This window comes from Simochromis diagramma, unplaced genomic scaffold, assembly GCF_900408965.1.
Source record: "Simochromis diagramma unplaced genomic scaffold, fSimDia1.1 OVJJ01000343.1, whole genome shotgun sequence".
Taxonomy (NCBI): Eukaryota; Metazoa; Chordata; class Actinopteri; order Cichliformes; family Cichlidae; genus Simochromis; species Simochromis diagramma.
This window is the reverse complement of record NW_024386831.1, coordinates 13,115,400-13,134,990: the sequence shown is the minus strand read 5'-3', so window position 1 is coordinate 13,134,990 and position 19,591 is coordinate 13,115,400. Positions and strand designations below refer to the sequence as shown.

Here is a 19,591-nt window from a genome sequence, read left to right as displayed (position 1 = left end):
AACCAACTACTACCCACTGTTGTCATGACAGGTGCTAAAAGAGAATCCGACAGAGGAGATACTCCACTCAGAGTTTACCACACGCTGCCGTTAAACAGTCTACTTCATGCTGTACCACACACCGGCACAGCATTTTCCCTTCACCTCCTCTTTCAGTTCCTCAGCCCGGCTCTCCAAACATCGCTAGTTGCAGTGAATTATCAATGGAGCCAGCTTGCTCGTGTGTCCGTCCCTGCTTGCGGTCTCTGTCACTTTTCTCTGCCTGGGTCTGTGCACTCTTGTTACAGGGGTGAGGTTTTAGAGAAGTCCCGTGTTCTTGTGTGGCATGGTCAGAGCTGCTGGTGGCGGGGTGGGGCAGAAATGGCTGTGAGTGCCGGTGCCGGGCACCACGCCAGGCTCAGCCCACTCGCCCTCTCTAAGCCAGCTGGGCGCTCTCCCTGGATTTAACCCTTTAAAATCTGCTATCTGCTGCTCGCTAACAGGTTCGGAAGTTTCTTTTTTAGACATTGATGACTAGAGATTAGAGATTGATTATGACTGTTCACAGGAAAAGCAAGCTGAAACATAATTTTACTACTTCTGTGGTACACCTGGCATCTCAGACTTATTTATAATTGACATGTTTTGTTCTTGGCTTGCATGGGCGTTTATGTGCCTGTTTTATCTAAAACCTCAGAAGTATCTTTACAGAGCTTTGAAGACCTGCTCTATTTGCCATTTATTTGATTTCACAAGCGTAGTTGAAAAAACGTAGATACTGTTGTCTCTTGTGGCAGAAAGCATTTCATCAATAACACAAGCTGCCTTTCTCAGACCTTGTTCTTTTGCCATTAGTATCACTGTTGTTCTCTCAAATTACAGGTATCATGCAGTTAAATAAAACATGCTGAAGTACAATGTGCTAAGACCGGTTAAGGAAACATGTATACCAGGGTGGCAAATTAAAGGGAAACTCAAATTTTGACGCCCATAGTGAGGAGAACTAGTGGCTCTTAACTATTTTCACACATGCACTAGCACAGCAGCCCTAAATCTTTCTAGACTTTATCCAGTGTAGGTACATGTGAGCAGTATTTAACCTTCCCATGTCAAAAGATTGTGTGCTGGTCGGTTACACCTGTCAAATATAAGATGAAGAAATATCTTTTAAAATAAAGTTTCCTATGTAATGCAGAGACTGAAGCTGTTTTGGCAGCTTGTGGTGGTTCTGCATCTTGCAAATGAACTCTCTTATAATGTTTTTTTCTTTAATTTGTCACTTTTTTTGTATTTATGCATTGCATGAGTTAATAACAGCCAAAACAAAACAAAACATTCTGAAAACATTTAATATTAGAGCAAACAAAACCTTTTTTGTGATCTCTTAGAGAACAAGAGAGGAGAAGAAAAATGTTTTGCAGTCGAGTCTCAGTATTCATAGCCCAGCTCTTGGCTTCAGCTAGACTGCATCTGTTGATTATTTCATTAAGTGATGCATATTGATGGCGTTTCTCTTTATTATAAGACAAAGAAAAAGAATATAAAGTTTGTGCTTGCTTATCGTTTTTCCTTATAAATTACTAGAGTGATCAACTCAGCATCTGAGCTGTTTGATCAATGGACAATTTCATCAATCAATCGATTGTGAGCTTCCTTTGTAATTGCGTGTACTTTACAAGGCTCGCTTGAATTGAATTCCACTTACAGTTCAACCTTTGAAGAATTGAAGAATGCGTGATCTCAGCAGGAATCAAACCCTTCAGTGTGGCGATATCCATGTTGTTCTTTCCTCAGCGGACCACAAGTCTCGGCGAGGTGCTTCTTAGCTGTGCATTGCATTTTATCACAGATTACTTGCTTTGTTAAGGCTGTCATGTCAAACTTAAATAGTTATTGTGCAAGTGGCAGAGAGGCTATTGTGTTAAGCTGCTCCTGTCTGTAGAGGAAGCAGCAGGGTCTGGAGGGGAGCCAGTGTGGTGATGGTTGTAATAGATTCACACAGGCAAGTGGTTCTCTGGGTCACCACGGGAACCTGAATGCATCTCTGACTCACCTACGGCAACAACAAAGAACTGCTATGTGCATGTGACCGAATCTCTGTTTACTGTGTGTCATCTTTTGGGTGTTTTTTTTTTTTTCTTTTCTTTTTTTTCATGTCCTTCTCTTTCTGTCTTGTTTTGCAGTGAACACTGATACAGAAACAGCAGTGGTGAATGTTACATACGCAACCAAGGAGGAAGCTAAAGTGTAAGCAAATCAAATCAAATCAAATCACTTTTATTGTCACATCACATGTGCAGGTACATTGGTACAGCACATGTGAGTGAAATTCTTGTGTGCGAGCTTCACAAGCAACAGAGTTGTGCAAAATACAATAATGTAAACAAGCAAAATACAAGAATGGCTACATCTGAAACTAATAAATATATGTACAATATATAATAGTATATGCATTTCTGGATGTGTATACTAAATATTTTTCTACGTGTGTGTGTGTGTGTGTGTGTGTGTGTGTGTGTGTGTGTACACATATTTTACAAATTAAATAGAGTAAACAATAAATAAAATATATAAAATAAAATATACAGAGTGAGACATGTGCAAAACAGTGGCATTACTGTACAGTATGGAGTGCATATTATGGAGCAGCACATAATAGTGACACTGATGCATGAAAGTAGAGCAAGACTCATGATATACTTGCACAGACAAGAAGCTGCAATACAAGGAGTACTGGTCCTGCTGTATATTTTTCTTTGTACCAGGCGGTTTCAAATGTGTATCCATAAAGGTTAGAGCAGGGTTGGTTCATCTGTGGCCCACACAGTAACAAACTCCTTGTGAACTGATTTTTTTTTTTTTTTACACAAACACATGTAAGCTTGGAGGAGGTTACTATACTGTAGAAAAAGACAGGATTAAAAGGTAGAAGGCAAACATGTTTGTTCTCTCCATTAGCTGTCCATCGAACACCTAGGTCACATTTTCCCAACTTTTTTAGCCTTGTGAAAACAGAGTAGATGTGTTTCAAAGCATTGTGTTGGTGTGTTTATGAGGGGAAATTTTTTTTTTTTTTTTTTTTTTTTTTTTTTTTGGAAGGGAAAATAATGTGATGTAAGCTCACCAGGTCACTGCCGGTGGGTGTGTGGTGAGCTAGAGTTGAGAAGCTTGCTGTGTGATCTTGCATTTTAATTTTTTTGCATTTCCCACGAAAAAGCGCAGTGAATGATGCATGAAATCAAATTATATTTAATGTTTTTCCACCAATAATCAGATGTCAGGTGTAATTTGCCGCTTTGGTGACTTTTGCTCGGCTGAGGTAGTCATCATGTGTAACAAACATGTGTTTACAAGCAAGTATATCAGAGGCTTATGAAATTAATCAGTCAAACTGCCAGAGAACCTGTATTCTGATATTCTTGTGTTAGTGCATCTGTTCATTTATTTCCCCTCTCTCTTCCTGATACTTCTGCTTCTACATTCCTACTACCACCCAGAGCCATCGAGAAGTTGACAGGACACCAGTTCGACGACTACTCCTTCAAGGTGTCATATATCATGGACACGGATGCTGCTCCACCTGTCCAGGCTCCCCGCACGCGTCGTGGGGGTCGGACTTCCCGGGACCAGGGCTCCTCTCAGCCCGGGCCATCAGGAGGCTACGGATCTCCACGCCCCAGACAACACGACTTCCCACTGCGCATGCTCGTGCCTACTCAGTTTGTGGGAGCCATCATCGGCAAGGAAGGCAACACCATCAAGGATGTCACCAAACAGACGCAGTCAAAGTAAGCAACAGCACCTCACCCTGCTGGAGTTTAACCTTTCTTTTATTTTTTGGGTCAGCATGTAGCAGCATGTAGCAGCATGTAGCAGCAGCATGTAGCAGCAGCAGCATGTACCTCTGCTGCTGCTGCTTCTTCTTCTTCATCATCTTCTTCATAATGTAGGGCTGGGCCATATCATACCGTTCACAGTAACACCGGTATAATGTTAGGCAATGATAATAAAATGAAATATCACGATAGAAATGGGTAAAACGCGCATGCGCAGTGCCTTTGTTTTCATACGCACATGGTGGAAAAAGCATGGCAGTGACGGAGAATAAGAAGGGCGAATGCGTTGAATGACAGATTAACCAGATTTGGTTTGTAAAAATGGTGCAACTTCAGTGGTGTGGAAATGGTTTGGTTTTTGTCGGTCAGATACACACCAAAGCACAATTTTTGGTAGAGCAGGCAAGCGGGCCGTTGTTATTATCGTGTTTTTCGGAAAATAAGTCGCTCTTAAAATCTTTTTGATTTTCTGAAAAATCAACAGTTATAATCCGGTGCGTCTTATGTATGAATTCTGGTTGTGCTTACTCACCTCGAACCGATTTTATGTGGTACACGGCGCTCAAAAATCTGTCAGACTTTGATAAGCTACGAAGCCGCACCGCTTTATGGATTGTAGTCAAGAGCCTCACGGAGTGATACGCACTGTGTTTCAACATAATATTACCATATTGTGTGTGTGTGTGTAACCTCTTTTTAAGTTTTGTGGATATTATACATGGTTATGCTCAGGATATGTCAGCCCATTTCCACTGGAAATGCCTTTTGGTGAAACTGTCAGCAAGGAATTTGCATTAAAAAACAGCTGCTTGTTTAAGTGAAAAAACATTGATGGTCTTTTTTCTTTTTCTTTTTTTGCACTAATAAAGTTGTGGAGTTGTAAAGTATTTTTTCTCGCGTCAGTTATATCGTTATCGCAAATTTTCAAATATATATCGTGATAAATATTTTTGGCCATATTGCCCTGCCCTACCTACTACAATGCCAATATATGTCTGTCTCTCTTTCTATCAGGGTAGACATTCATCGGAAGGAAAATGCAGGTGCAGCTGAAAAACCAATCACCATCCATTCAACACCCGAGGGCTGCTCCGCCGCCTGTCGCATGATCCTGGACATCATGCAGAAGGAGGCCAACGAGACCAAGACGTGAGTCTGCCAAACTATTCTTTTATATAAACATGCTCACATGTGCTCCTGTGGAGCATGTTTACAACCTCACAGGGCGATTAGCCATAATGTCTGCAGGGCTATAATCTTATCCTTTTACCTGCCTGCGCACCTTTTAATCTCACTGTGCATTCTCTCGGTTGGACCACTGACACAGTAAACACAATGACACTCTCACATAGGCTAACACGTGATCACAGCTTAACATTTAAGAAACAAGGTCAACATGCCTAATTGGGGCTGACAACTTTAATGAGAAGCTGCACCTTTTGAACTTTCGGAGCTTCTGCTCTGTTTGAGCGTCAACCTTTAACACATAATACTCATGTTTGTCTGCATTTATTTGCAAGTGTGCTGTTTTTCAGGGGTGGCTGCTCTCTGGTGTAACAGTATTTGAATTTATTTTTTAAAAAACAAATCAATTTCCCTGAGATGATACATAGTAAAAACTGCGCTTAAATGTGTTTGTGTGACTGTTTTGTTTTTTTGATTATGTCCTTGGCTGTTTGAGCAATGCTTAAAGATCTGTGTGAACAGCTTTGAAAATTAGTTCAGAATATATATTTTAGCCATTCCCTACATTTTGATGTGTTTAATGCAGTTACAAAAATACTTTGATATTGGAAGGAAGTGAAAGTCTTCTTTGTCCAAAGAAATAAAGCTGCCCACCAGCACCTGTAAAACTCAAAACTTAAAGGAGAAGTTATAAAAAGTGTTACCACCCCCAAAACATTCAAATGATTTTAACTTTTATGCTGCAGTATTTTCATATTTCAGCACAATCACAAGGTTTTCATTACAGTTACAAGTTATTCATCCATCCATTTTCTTCCATTGTTTGGGGCTGGACCCTATTGTTGTTATCCCAGGAAAAGGGGCAGGGCACATTGGGCGTGCCACATACCTAAGAACCTATTTATATTCATCATTCTCACCCAAGCAAAGAGTGCCGGATTACAAATGATGCCATCATAGCCACCAACCTGTGTGGTTGGTGTCATTTCAGCCTTCCAACTTTTGAAACCTTGCACGTTTTCCGTTGCTGGCACAGGTGTCCTCAAAATGGCCGAACTCAAGGCGCCTGTGCAGACATTTAAATGACATCTCTGTGCTGGAGCGCAGGGATTCCCAGATAGCATAGAACTCTCCCTCTAGGAGTTCTGTGCTAACAGTGCTGAAGAAGTTTGCAAATAGACAAAAGCGCGGTGATGGCGAGTATAGATAGATACAGCTCTGTGATTGTGTCACATTGGTGGGGAAAGCAACCTATGGGTCAAGCATAAATGGGCCATAATGCAGAGACATACAACGACTCATACAGTCATACCTACAACCAGTTTAAGATTACCAGTTAGCTTAACATGCATGCCTTAGGACTGTGAAAGGAAGCCAGAGTACTTGCAGAGACCACCGTACTCATTTTTACAAGTTATAAAAATGAAATTTTGCTTGCACACAGATGGGCTTAGATTTATAGAAAATAATCTCTGTATAATGTTTTGCATTCTAAATAGTAAGATGGGGAGTTGAGTTTTTTTTCTTGACAGTGTCAGTGGAGCGTTTTCCCTCTGTTTTCTGTTTTCACGCGACATGGTTGCTAGCTGTAGTTTCACACTTACTGTACTCATGTACTGAAAGTGATAAACGTTAAAGTAAATGTGTACACTGTGAATTCCGTATACATCAGCATACCTTTAAATAGTATGTATTTTTTTCTGTCCCTATTAAATATGAATGTTGTCTCTTTAACTGAAAGTGCCTGTCAAAGTATTATGCAACCAGTAAAGTCAGAAATCCTGCTGTCACACGTAACAATAACCTCCACGCCTCTGTCCCCTCTTTCTGTGAAGTAACACCACCCAGTGCCACACCTCAATTACACCGTACCCTGTAGTTTCACTTAGTGAAACCCAAACCACTAAACTTGGCCTCTTAACCTACACCAATGCCATCTCCCTTTACTTGACCTACAGCTCACCCCATACTAATCTCACCCTTTCAAAATTGAACAGTATGCGCACACACACACACACACACACACACACACACACACACACACACACACACACACACACACACACACACACACACACACACACACACATAACCACCACTATCATGAAATCTTTCATCTAGCACAAAAGAAACCTCCAGCATCTGGCTGCTAAACACCACACCCCAGGAGGTTTCTTAGGTTAGTGTGCTTGTTGCTTGTGCACGTTTGCAGGAGTGTTTCCTCTAAGTTTAAATAGTTGGAGCATAAGGGGGTTTCCTACAACATCCCTATTTTATGTCCTTATTTCTTTTTATTATTATTTCTTTTTCTTTTTTTTACCCAAAGCAGGAGAGTTGTCCATTTTTAAATGTAGCACAATAACATTAATAATATTCATAACTATTAATCATTCCAGACAGGACAGTCATTTGCAATCTGTACCTTTCTGCATCTCAGACAGGTGACCTGTTCCACACACAGAGGTTTAATTAAATGATTTGTTACACATTGGTTGTCCTCAGGTGGAGTTATGAAGTCTGCCACAGTTCATGGAAATGTTTCTGTTAGTGTAAAATAGTTTCTCTCCTCCTACCTTATAGGGGTTGAGCAACCAAACCTGGCAAAGAGGTACATCTTAGGTATTAGATAAGAACCTTCATGAGCCTATCTAATATCTAATAATATCTAATGTATCAGCTATTATGATGGCAATATGTTGCCTAGCAACCAGGCAGCAAATAGCTACAATGACTTGTTTTTAGTATTTATGCAGCTATAACACTTGATAAAAGCATTGTATCATTTATGTTTGACTAAAATGTAATATAATTTATATCTACACAGTTTAATTTCTTCATGATATATCATGACACCACCAGGCCGACTGGCAATCCACCATAACAGGCTAGAAGGATCTGTTTTTGCTGTTGTTATGCACCTAGGATATCTTGTGAAAACATCTAGTTTTAATTTTACAACCAATAGCACAACAATACTGCAGCATGGTGTGCTTTTGTATTATTATTTGTATTTATGATAGTGTCATTATATAACAAGGCTTGTTTAATCATTAAAGTGACTACTAATGTATGGTAGCAGGTAGCCCAGTAGCAATGGAAAAATATTTGCTGTTATCATTACGTTACATAGGTAGATGTGGGTGGTGGTCGTGTGGGGAATCAAATCCCAATTTCACCCAGCGCACCAAAATGGCTATAGCGGGTCGTGGGCACACAATGGAGAGGAATATGAATCATACAGTAATGATAGTCCTTCTGTTTCAATAAGTAATAACTGCACCATGTACAGTTTAGGTACAGTACACTGAAAGCAGATACTATCATACATGAATCATCAGTAGTTAATTTATTGAGCCTCTTCCTTCTCTAGTTAGGGACTTGAATGTCAAAATCATACAAGCAATCTTTTTTATACCTGTCTGTACTTCAGAATATTTTAAAGTCATGGAAAATTAATTTTGTTAAATCATCCTAATTTGTGGTGTGTTAAAGAAACTGGGACTCGCTTTCCATTTCACTCTAATTACAAAGCTTACACAATCTGTTTTCCTCCTGAATATTTTTTTTTTTAAATTGACTAAACTCAGCAGCCGGAGAGCAAAATCACTGCTTTGGCTTCTCGATAAATGTGCTGTGATATATTATTCAGGGCTAAACAGTGGACTTATATGCATTAATTGCTCAACTTTGATAGGAAGGATAATTATTTGAAATGGTATTCTTTATTCTAACTTGATTCTTTATATTTATTAGTCATTATGTTGGTTTGGTAATAAATCAGACTCAATTAGTGGAAAGTAAGTGGCTTAAACAGCCTTTTACATTGTTTACCTATAATCACTGCCAATTTGCTTGATTCATACCAGAGAAAAAATTCTTGGAAAGTGGTAGGTTATCATGTGGCATTGGCAATAAACAGTTTGTCACATTCAATTTTGGCGAAACACAAAGGTCCAGGAGAGAATATTCAGTTTCAAGGAAATAGTCTGCACTGATTTTGCACCATTTAACAATATCGAGATTTTACAAAGCCCTTTAAAGTGACTTTTCATTCTTTCTCTCTCTCACACACACACACACACACACACACACACACACACACACACACACACACACACACACACACACACACACACACACACACTGCGAGGTGCTGCTAGCTCGAGGGGATGGTACCATCTGACACATATTCCCCCTCACAACAAAGAGACTCATAATCACATAATCAACAGATCATTTTCGCTTACACTGTTTTCACCTTCACCTTCTGTCACCAAAACCATAAAACATTTTCCTGGGGTTTGGTTGTTGCCACGTATGTATTGTAAAATAGATTTGTCTGTGAAATGCAGTTTTTGAATAGTAAAATTAACATCAGCACAGGTTTGTGTTTCATAGAACAATACACTTTGTAACAGAGGCATGTCAGCATTAACCTTTCTGCATTCTGCATGACACCATATCATAGCTCATAGGTGATACTCTGTAGCACCTACCTTTTACTATATCACCTTACACGTGTGTGTGTGTGTGTGTGTGTCTCTGTGTAGGACGGAGGACATCCCTCTGAAAATCCTTGCCCACAACAGCCTTGTGGGTCGGCTGATTGGCAAAGAGGGCCGCAACCTGAAGAAGATCGAGGAGGAGACAGGGACCAAGATAACCATCTCCTCGTAAGTCCAGCTTTTAACTTGCTTATGGTGCTCTTACACATGTGTAACCTCTCATATTTGCAATTCTCCTCAGTGGATTTATGTTTTGAGTGAGATCAAAGATTTTTACTGTCGCTGATTTAACCAAATCACAAATAACAGACAGTGATTTCAAGCCCTTTTCACTGTAACCTCCTTCCTCTGTGCTCATTCACCCGTCGGCATGTGGTTACACTTAACCGAGTTGTTAGAGAAGTAACGTGGCGATTCGATTACAGCTTTTTCTTTTCAGAACATGATATTAGAGAGGTAGTGATTGCACCCCATTTGACGGACTGTGCTCCCCAACCTTCCTTCATTTATTGCTAATGAATTGCTCTGTGTCTGCGAGCTCTGAGAATGTAATGAGCCTTGAGAAAGAGACGTCGAGGGGAGGAAGAGCGGGCTAGAGCCCTTTTGAGAAGCTCAAATAGTAGATTCAGAATTGATGGTTCTGTTAAGTCTTTTTGCAGTGTCAACTGTGTTCACCAACAGAGTGCAGAGAGTTTGAGCTTCAAAGGCCCCGAGGTGTTAACATTTGTGTAATGTCCAGGATAACTGGTCTATGGGGCTTTGCGTCTTTGATTCATGTAACAGACTTTTTAGAGTAGTATTATCTCATTGGTGCCGGTTCAGCTGAGTATCAGACACCTTGAATTTCAAAAATTTGCCAGCAGCTTTCAAGATAACAGGTAACCATAGACATAAGCATTTTTTCCTTTCATATTCCTCAGGTTAACATTGAAATGTACAAATTAAGTCATTATCTGGCTGTTGCACAAATAGAAGAAAAACATCAATCACACTGTTGCTTCCTTTGGCTTCCATTTGTATATGTAAGTCCCTCTGCTGCTAATCCACTTGACTCGCTGAGCTTAATTTATAGCATTGCGTTGGATCCCTGCGGAGCCTGTGCTGTAGTGGGCGACATAGTTGTTTGCATTTATGCTCATGTGCTGATGTGTCTGCAGTGCTCTGCCATCGCGAGTGAAACCTGAGCTGATCATGTCAGGCGTTAAGCTAATATATCTTAAACAACAGTCGATTACTGAAAGGGAGGGAAATGAAAAGACTCCAGAACAGACAGTGTGTGCACTTCTGTCAAAGCTGTGGAACAAGAAAAAATGGCATGTGAGCACACTGGCAGGTCACTAACGTTTGCTTTACCTGTTTTGTTTTGTTTTGTTTCACTGACATATTATCTTTGTGTTGCAACCAAACAGACCTGTCACACTAGTTGAGGTCTGAGTTGCTGCCACATGGCGCTAGGTTTCAGGGAATGTGTGGCCAGAATACAGAGAATTAAAGGAGTAACATGAATTAAGCAGTAGTAGTTTAAAGGGACAGACTTTTTCAATAGCCTGAAATGTGAACAGTATGTCACATTACACTGTTCACGTAATGTAAAATGCAGGATTTGATTTAAATCAGGTGCTAGCATAGCATTATCCATGCATGTTGTCCAGTGGTATAAGCTGTTGTCTTCTGTGAAAGGGTCATGTGACTGGTAGGTGCGTGATGAGTCTGTGACGGACCACCTTGTGACCAACAAGACCCAATTAGGAAACAAAGTGTGATGTCTCTTATGGTTTAAAAAAACGTCCAGTCTGAAATGCAGACCTCTTTTGTTTTTGTTGACAGCATTTCCAAAAATGTCTCTTTTAGAATCTGGTGAAGTGAAAATGTATCAGATGCTATGTTTTAAACCCAGAGCATAGTTGGAACATGACTACAAATCATCATATCTGTCTTTTTTTTGACGTGTGAATCATAGTCTAAGCCAAAACTGCATTTTTAAAGCTCCCATATTCTTGACTGAGTTATATTAGTAATAAACAAGAATCTAAAAACGAACAAAACATGTCAGCCAATATATGTCGTTCAGCGTTAAACCTAAATTTAATTGATATTCTGTTTTACTGTCAGTGCAGTTTAACTCTCACTCGGCCAAGTTATTATTAACAACGCTGGAAGCTTCTCTTCACTGCCATCCATCCTGTATGACGTGAATGCAGCATGTTGAAAGACACAGCTGAGTTGCATTATGGGAAATGTAGTATCCAGCATGTGGAAACTTAGTCAGAACCTAAATATATCATTATTCTTTTAAATCTGTTTTGAGAATCCTCTGCACGTCTATACAGTAATCATTTCTGTGTCTGTGTGTGTGTGATTTTCCTTTCAGGTTACAAGACTTAACTATTTACAACCCTGAGAGGACCATCACGGTGAAGGGCAGCGTAGATGCGTGTTGTAAAGCTGAGATGGAAATCATGAAGAAGCTGAGGGAAGCCTACGAGAATGATATTGCTGCTATAAATGTAAGTCTTGAGGGTACCGTCTGCAGACCTCCTGATTGTTTGTGTTAGTATGTGCTAGTATGTTGACTCACGCAGACTGACAGGTGAACAACGGAGAGAAGCGATGATATACGGCGGGATAATATTGCCTTCCCATTCAGCGCATGTTAGCGCCAGCATTAGTAATACCAGCTTGGTAAATGGATAACAGTAAACGATCGCTGGACAGCTCATCAGTGAGTCGAGTGTTTGAGCGCTCCGTGTCTGTGTGTGTGTGTGTGTGTCTGCCTCTTTCATGGAGCTTCTGACTCACACTTAGTTCCCCGCTGTGTATGTGTCTGTGTTACTGCTGTAACACACTGCTTTTCCCAGCATCCACCTGATATGTGCAGGCCGCCCTCTCGCCCAGCTCCTCTTTCACACTGCCCCAATGACATCACCAGCGGTGCAGCCTGAGAGGTCATCCTCTGAGGAAGAGCGATAGCCATGATGGCACACTCTGCATGTTCTCTGTTGTACTGCAAAGAGATGAATGCTGATAAAGTGACTGTATTAACGATGACGATGCTCCTCAGGATGTGACTCGTGTAGTAACACGGAATTAATTGGTTTCTTTCCCTTTAGCGCATTAGTTGATTAGTTTTTCCTTCACAGTGACAGTCTCAATATTTGTTCAGAAATAATCATAACGCAGCGTGCTGTCATGTTGTTCTGGATGGTACGAGCAGTTCTGGCACCTGTCAGGTTGAGTGTCAGCTCTACAGTAAGCATTTAGGGCCATCTAGCGTGACAGACTGGATATTACAGGGAGCGTTCTGGGATAAAGGAAGTGAAAGGAGGCAGTCCTGTCTTGTCATGGCCATGAAACCAGAATAGCTGACTTGACTTTGGGGGAAGATTTTTCTTTCTGTTGTTGTTTGTTTTGGGTTTTTTTTTTTGTTGTTGTTTTGTTTTGTTTTTGGTTATGCTTTTACAACATCTCTCTTGTAAAAACCATGTACCACAGGAGCATGATCTTTTTAAGGAGTTAAGAAAACAGACCAATTTTAAGCTTGCAACAAGCATTTTTTAGAGTTTAGTGGTTTTTTATTGTAATGTAGCTCATGCAGTAGAAGATTTTTCTAAACCCCTAGAGGAAGATTTATTCCTTCGCTTTTTCTTTAAAACCCTGTGGGCAGTTGACACAACGAGACATGCAGCTAAACAGTATTTTAATTATCAATAAATGAAGAGGATTTTGCAGAGTATGTCATTATTATGGTAATAATTAATAACGTGTAGGACATATTTTTCATTGATAAATTATTCAGACATTTCCTCAGTCATCATAACTATTGTTGAATACTTCCTCCAGCTCTGCATCCTTATTTGTCAGCACAAATATGGTGCTCTTTGAAGTGATGTGAGAACAGAAAATATTTTTGTGCTTGTGACCAACTTTAATATATCAGATTAAATAAAAGGCTCAGAGTTGTTATTATTATTATATTAAAAAATACTTGAAAAATTGTTGTTTATTGCTTGCATTATTAACTTTAAGAAAAAAGTTTAAAATGTGCTTAATTGGACAAGTCATTTGTGTTTGGTATGTTTTCTTCATCTTTCTTCAACTTATGTTTTTTCCAAGATCACTGCAGTGTTTTTTCTTTTTGTTTTGCATGCTTTGGATATTAAATGAAAGTTAAAATCCGATCAGCTTCTTTAAAAAAAAAAAAAAAAATCGCATTAATTAAACGCTAAGCAATTGTCTTCTGTTGTGATAACTTTTTAAAACTCTGCCACTGCCACTTCTTTTTTTTTTTTGTCCGCTCAGCAACAGGCCAACTTGATCCCGGGCTTGAACCTGAACGCTCTGGGCATCTTCTCCTCTGGTCTGCCGGTGCTGCCCCCTGCTGCTGGATCACGTAGCGCTGTGCCTGCTGTGGCGCCAGCAGGGTACAACCCATTCTTAGTGAGTATCCTCTGTTTTCTTTGGGGGGGGGAAGGGTTTTTTGGTCCCCCCTCCCCTTTTCCCACAGACTACCTGAGCGCATGGCCATAAAAGGGAAGAAAAAGTTATTTTTGAAAATGCTTCTTTGAGCATGACTTTGCCTTTGCTGGTTTACCCACATCAAGTGCATGATAAAGATTGACTTGATAAAGCAATTTATCTCCAACACTTGGTCAACCAGGCTCCCCTGAAGTGCATTTTTAAAATACACTACAGTGTTGACTCAGGTCTTCCTGCATGATTTTGTACACAGTTTGAAGCAACCAGAATTCCCCCATCTTCTCCAGAGATGAGTCAGTCTGTCAGTAAAACAAAGTCTCCACTCATTGCCTGACGAGCGCGAGCCAAAGCGGCGTGAGACAGTGTGTGAGAATGCATGTGCGTGCTTCGTAGTCAAGACACTCAGTGTGTGATTCACTGCGAGTTTCTACCCTGAAATTCCCCCCGAAGAAAGAGCTTGACTTGTGTTCGTGCCTGTGCCTTTTAACATGTGTGTTAACATGCCATCTGATAGGCATGCTTGTCACTTCACTTTCAGAGTCACTCTTCACATCTCAGTGGCCTGTATGGGGTTCCTCCAGCAAGTGCCATCCCCCACCAGCACTCAGTATGTTCCCTCAAATCTGCACTACAGTCAGTGTTTCCTCTCTGAATCCTTTGTTTTGTTTTTTGTTTGTCCTAATAGATGATTGCTTTAATAATCAAAAACAGGTGAAATCCATGTTTTGGAAAAGAGAGCCCTTTAGGGTTTACATTTCTTCTGGTTGTGTGGATTCTGCAAATAGCTTCTATGCATGGGAGGTAAAACCATGAACCCTGCTGTAAAACAGATAAAGGCAGATCTAAATGAGGTGGATTTGTAAATAGCAGACCGTTAGAACGCCTCAGTCAGCGTCTGTGTAGGACAGAGAGTCTGGATTCCTGTTTACCATCACCCAGTCACCAGAACACCACAAATATTCCTGGAAGGGGACTTTTTAGCCCAGAGTTATCCCGTGGCTCGTAAAAATTCACTTTATAAACCTCAACTACATGAGTGTTACCATGCTAAGAAAAACAAAAACACAGGGCAGGCATCACCCCTAATAGGAAATATTCCATTCAGACGTGGCCAGAGGGCGATGTTTACCCAAAGAGGGCTTAATTTAGCCTCCCTTGCATGTGGTGTCAGCTTTTTCGGCCGTTCTTCAAGTATCTGTCAAGTGTGTTCAAAACAGTTTTTGCGACAATTTGAATTTGAATCATTTTCTTTTCTTTCACAGTCAAATAAATAGTAAAGTTTAATAAAAGTACTTTAAATGTTTTCTTTTCTGTGTGGTCCTTTTTCAGCAACAGGCTCCAGAACAGGAGGTTGTCTACCTCTTTATTCCAACTCAGGCAGTCGGGGCCCTGATCGGCAAGAAGGGTCAGCACATCAAACAACTTGCCCACTTTGCCGGAGCTTCCATCAAGGTGCGTTTGTTGCCTGTCAACAGTGTGCTCACTAAGAAAGGGGAAAGAGGAGGATGGAGTGTCGCTAATCTAATGAGCGAGTGTCTTTTTTTGTTTTTATAAATAAACCTCAACTCATCATTCACCCAGCAGCATTTCATGGATCTGGGGTGGAGCAATTTCCATATTTCAAAATGTTGGAAAAGAAGAGAAACATTTCAGATAATGCAATCAGAGACAATTCATTTTATTGGATTCTTCAGTTGCATTCAATATATTTGTGGGATTTTCTTCTCATGATTTTATTGGCCACAAGCTTTACATGATCTCATACTGCATGAATTTGTTCAGAAGCTAGAAATCTGATTTGCGTCTTTCTGTGCGTGTCAGATCGCTCCGGCTGAGAGTCCAGATGTTACTGAGAGGATGGTCATCATTACTGGAACACCAGAAGCTCAGTTTAAGGTAAAACCTGCATATGTGCATGAATCTTTGTGTTAAATAATTTTTTGAGGGGGGGGGTTAACTTCATAAATAGTTTTCATAACAGCAATGGATCATTGTTTGTCCCCATTTTCCCCAGTCTCTCCTTGCCTCATTCCCTCCTCTGTATTCCAGGCCCAAGGTCGGATATTTGGAAAGCTGAAAGAGGAAAACTTCTTCTCTGCGAAGGAGGAGGTCAAACTGGAGACGCACATAAAGGTTCCCTCAAGTGCAGCTGGCAGGGTCATCGGTAAAGGTGGTAAGACGGTAAGCATGCGCTTGAATTGTCCTTTAAACTGCAGCAACAACAATGCCTTGCTCCAACTTTTTATTTTAATAAGCTAGTTATGTTTACATGATAAAACTGTGTCGGTGTTTCAGGTAAACGAGTTGCAGAATCTTACGAGCGCGGAGGTCATCGTACCGCGGGACCAAACTCCTGATGAGAACGACGAGGTCTTTGTGAAAATCAGTGGGCATTTCTTTGCCAGCCAGGTACCCAAAATTAAACCAGCGATACTCATTATTTGGCTAATTAGTTCTGCTGCTGCACAGGTATCAAAAGAATAGCTGCAGCCACAGCGTACAAAAGGCATTGTTAAATCGCATAAAACAATAAAACGCGGTGTAATGTCCACATTTTTTATATGATCATAAAACCCGGTGTATTCTGTCTAATGGCTCTTTGTTCAGCCGCAACATGCTTCCCCTATGTTTATGTGTATTCTCTTCTGGCCTGCAGTGCTAAAACCATCTAGATTATTTTAGTGTGAGCAGCCCCCCCCCCCCCCCCCCCTTTTTTTTTTTTTTTTTTGAGATGCATAAATGTCTACCTGCTTTTGAATACAATTGAACTAAATGGCAGCTATATTGTGTTGCTCAAAGTGCCTGTAATGGATTAAAAACCTTAAAACCTTTTTCGTGACCCAGTTATTATAAACTTGTGCAGACCTCTGTTATGTAAAAAGGATTTCCTTTCTGCCGAGCCGCCTGCCGTTACTATCACTGTGTAGAAGGCAGCATCCATCTGCCTGTAACGAGAGGCTCATGGTTGTGACAGCAGGAGAGGATGTTAACATTAATATTGCCCCCCTTGGCTGAGCTCTTAGCTGCGCATATCTTTTGCTTGGCAGATGTAGACAGCTGGTAGTACAATTTGTTTTCATTGTAACCAGCTGGACATGAAAGTTTTCTGATGGTGGAGAAATCTAATCAGCCCAAAGCTGAGTGTGCTGCATGTAACTGTTATGTAACTGTCTATATGAGTAACTAGTAATAATAAAGTGAAAACAAATGGGTAGCTGTTCACTGGCTTTCACACGTATCACATTTAGTTGGCTCAGTCGGCTGCAGTCAGATTAATGCATCCAAGTGCTTTAAAAATGGTATAAAATTGTATTTTTCTTTTCTTTTTCAGCGCAGTTTAAATCGGCTCATGCATTTTCTGCAATATTAAAATTGACAAACAAGCGGAGACACACACACACACACACACACACACAGTTTTGGATGTTGCTCTGCTCATATCTGTAACGCTTTCTTTCAGATAAAGCTTGCATACTGCATTTACCTAACATGTATCTGTCTACACTTGTATTTTTATTGATGATTGTCCTTTACTTTGTTCATTATTCTTACTTGAACCTGTTATGTTCTGCTGCAGTGTTAATTCTTGATCTCTCCTACAGACTGCACAGAGGAAGATCCGGGAGATCATTCAGCAGGTCAAACAGCAGGAACAGAAGCACCAGCAGGGCGCCGCTGTGTCACCGCACCACTCCAAGTGACCAGCCAGGTGGCTCCAGTGGGCACCAGCCAATGAATGTAGCCCTCCCAAATGAACAGAGACCTATCCAGACTAAGGCCAAGGCCAAGGGGGACATGCAGGGCAGACCAGCAGCACCGGGATCAAAACCAAAGAACTTCGCTAGGGGGGACACAAGTGAGAGCCAAAGGCTGAGGGCATTGTGTGCACTGCCAGCCCTGTGAGAGCAGATAGATTGGGAGAAATCGTACTGAAGCTAAAAAAAAAAATAAAAAATTAATAAAGAAACAAAAAGACCAAAAAAAAAAAACCTACAAGAAAGGTGGAAATGGCAGAAAATTTGGGAACTGTTGTCTTCACGGTTTAAAAAAAACTAGTTTGTCGCCCTGCATAACGTTATCTCTTTAGTTGGACTAACATAGGCCTAAAAAAAGAAAAAGAGAAAATGCAACTCTATTTTAACACGAGCGTGTACGAGGCATTGTGATTGATATTTTGGGTTGGAGCGAGAGCCAGCGACAGCGGACTCCTTCTCTCACGCGTGTTTGAGATATTTAGATTGTGAGATCAAATATCCTTAGCAGTATTAATGCAGTAGAAACGTGTATGGAATACACACTGAGAGCATGCTCTGTTATTTTATTCATCAAAATGACAGTAGAGCTTGGTGTTAGTATTTTGCTTGTACCTGAGATTGATTGACTGAGTAATCGATTGATTGACAGCCTCCCCTTGTTTGTTCCCATTTTTAGGCCACTGAAATTTGAAAAGAAAACCCCTATAAGTAAATAAGGTGAATGGTTCTGAGTCTTTGTAACAAGCCTGTGTGTGTGCCAACGCAAAAGATAACGTCCCTTTCAAATATATCTCACCATTCATATCTGATACTAAGCTTATTTTTTTTAATTTTTCTCTTTTCTTCTAATTTCTGCTTCACTTCTCATCACTCTCTCTCATCGGACACCATGTCTTTTCTTTTGTTTTTGTCTGGGTTTTTTCTTTTTTTAAAAAAATGGGATAAAAATTTTTCCGTAGCTTTTTGATAACCTTGAACTGACTGCCACTTTTGCTCAAGAGAGGTTAAATGCAACTGAGGGATTTTTCTTTTTTCTTTCTTTTTTTTTGTAATCAGTAAAATTCTGTCATGCTGTGCAGTAGACGTCGTCTGTGTTCACGCTCGTCGTCTCCTCTTCAATCAGAGCAAAAACTGACGTCTTAACGAGCGGTGCGCGTTCGCCCGTTAACCGGTCTTCTTCGGACGCGCGCCGCCACACGCTTGGCCTTATGAGGACGTCGCAAGGGCCAGCACAGAATGTGAGCTGAGGGCCCGGTAAAGGAGGGGGACAGGGTTCGGGGCAGGGTTGGGAGGGTTAGGGGGAGGGAGGGTGCAGACCTCTGGTGTGTGGGGTGGCAGCGAGGTTGGATTTTAGGGAGGCGCTGTATGACCTGTGGTACACGACCAGCCGCAGCCGCGTTTGGCTTTAACCCTCTCTTGTCAGGGAGCTTTCTAAAAATGGCATGACAGCTGTGAATGTACAAAATGCAGCCTTTTTAGAAAAAAATACAGATATCACCCCTGCCGTGTCCAGCAGGCCAGGCCAGCGGCACACGACACACAGATTGTCATCCTCTTGCTCTCTGTTCTTTTCACTTTTTAAAAAAAATTTTTATTAAAAAAATTTATTTTGGCGAGCTGGCCGCCTGCTCTGCGGGCATGCTGGACACGCAGGTCCTGGTGTCCCTTTGTGCTTTACTTTGAAGAACATAGAAGCTTGTTGCCTTATTTTGTCACCTTTCATACATCACCCATCAGCTTCATCTTCCAGACGCAAGGTTATTGCCAATACGCACAGCTTCCTCCATGTGTGTGTGCGTGTGCGTGTGTGTGTGTATATATATATAAAAAGAGAGTAATATTTATGAATCTATTT

At 40.8% G+C, this 19,591-nt stretch overlaps 1 protein-coding gene across 5 annotated transcripts in view; it reads left to right on the top strand.

Annotated features, from left to right (window-relative positions):
• igf2bp2a (insulin-like growth factor 2 mRNA binding protein 2a) overlaps window positions 1–18,540 on the top strand; it is a 53,448-nt gene extending 34,908 nt beyond the window's left edge. For 3 of the 5 annotated variants that reach the window (XM_040027985.1, XM_040027989.1, XM_040027990.1), the window contains 12 exons: window positions 2,163–2,226; window positions 3,477–3,767; window positions 4,830–4,964; window positions 9,551–9,673; window positions 11,877–12,012; window positions 13,805–13,942; window positions 14,496–14,588; window positions 15,311–15,433; window positions 15,803–15,877; window positions 16,031–16,162; window positions 16,277–16,390; window positions 17,584–18,540. In XM_040027985.1, the coding sequence (XP_039883919.1) occupies window positions 2,163–2,226; window positions 3,477–3,767; window positions 4,830–4,964; window positions 9,551–9,673; window positions 11,877–12,012; window positions 13,805–13,942; window positions 14,496–14,588; window positions 15,311–15,433; window positions 15,803–15,877; window positions 16,031–16,162; window positions 16,277–16,390; window positions 17,584–17,682 (1,523 nt within the window). In that variant the 3' untranslated portion in view covers window positions 17,683–18,540. The remainder of the gene's footprint in view (window positions 1–2,162; window positions 2,227–3,476; window positions 3,768–4,829; window positions 4,965–9,550; window positions 9,674–11,876; window positions 12,013–13,804; window positions 13,943–14,495; window positions 14,589–15,310; window positions 15,434–15,802; window positions 15,878–16,030; window positions 16,163–16,276; window positions 16,391–17,583) is intronic. The other 2 variants (XM_040027987.1, XM_040027988.1) reach the window with 2 other exon arrangements.
• Window positions 18,541–19,591: the final 1,051 nt, after the last annotated feature.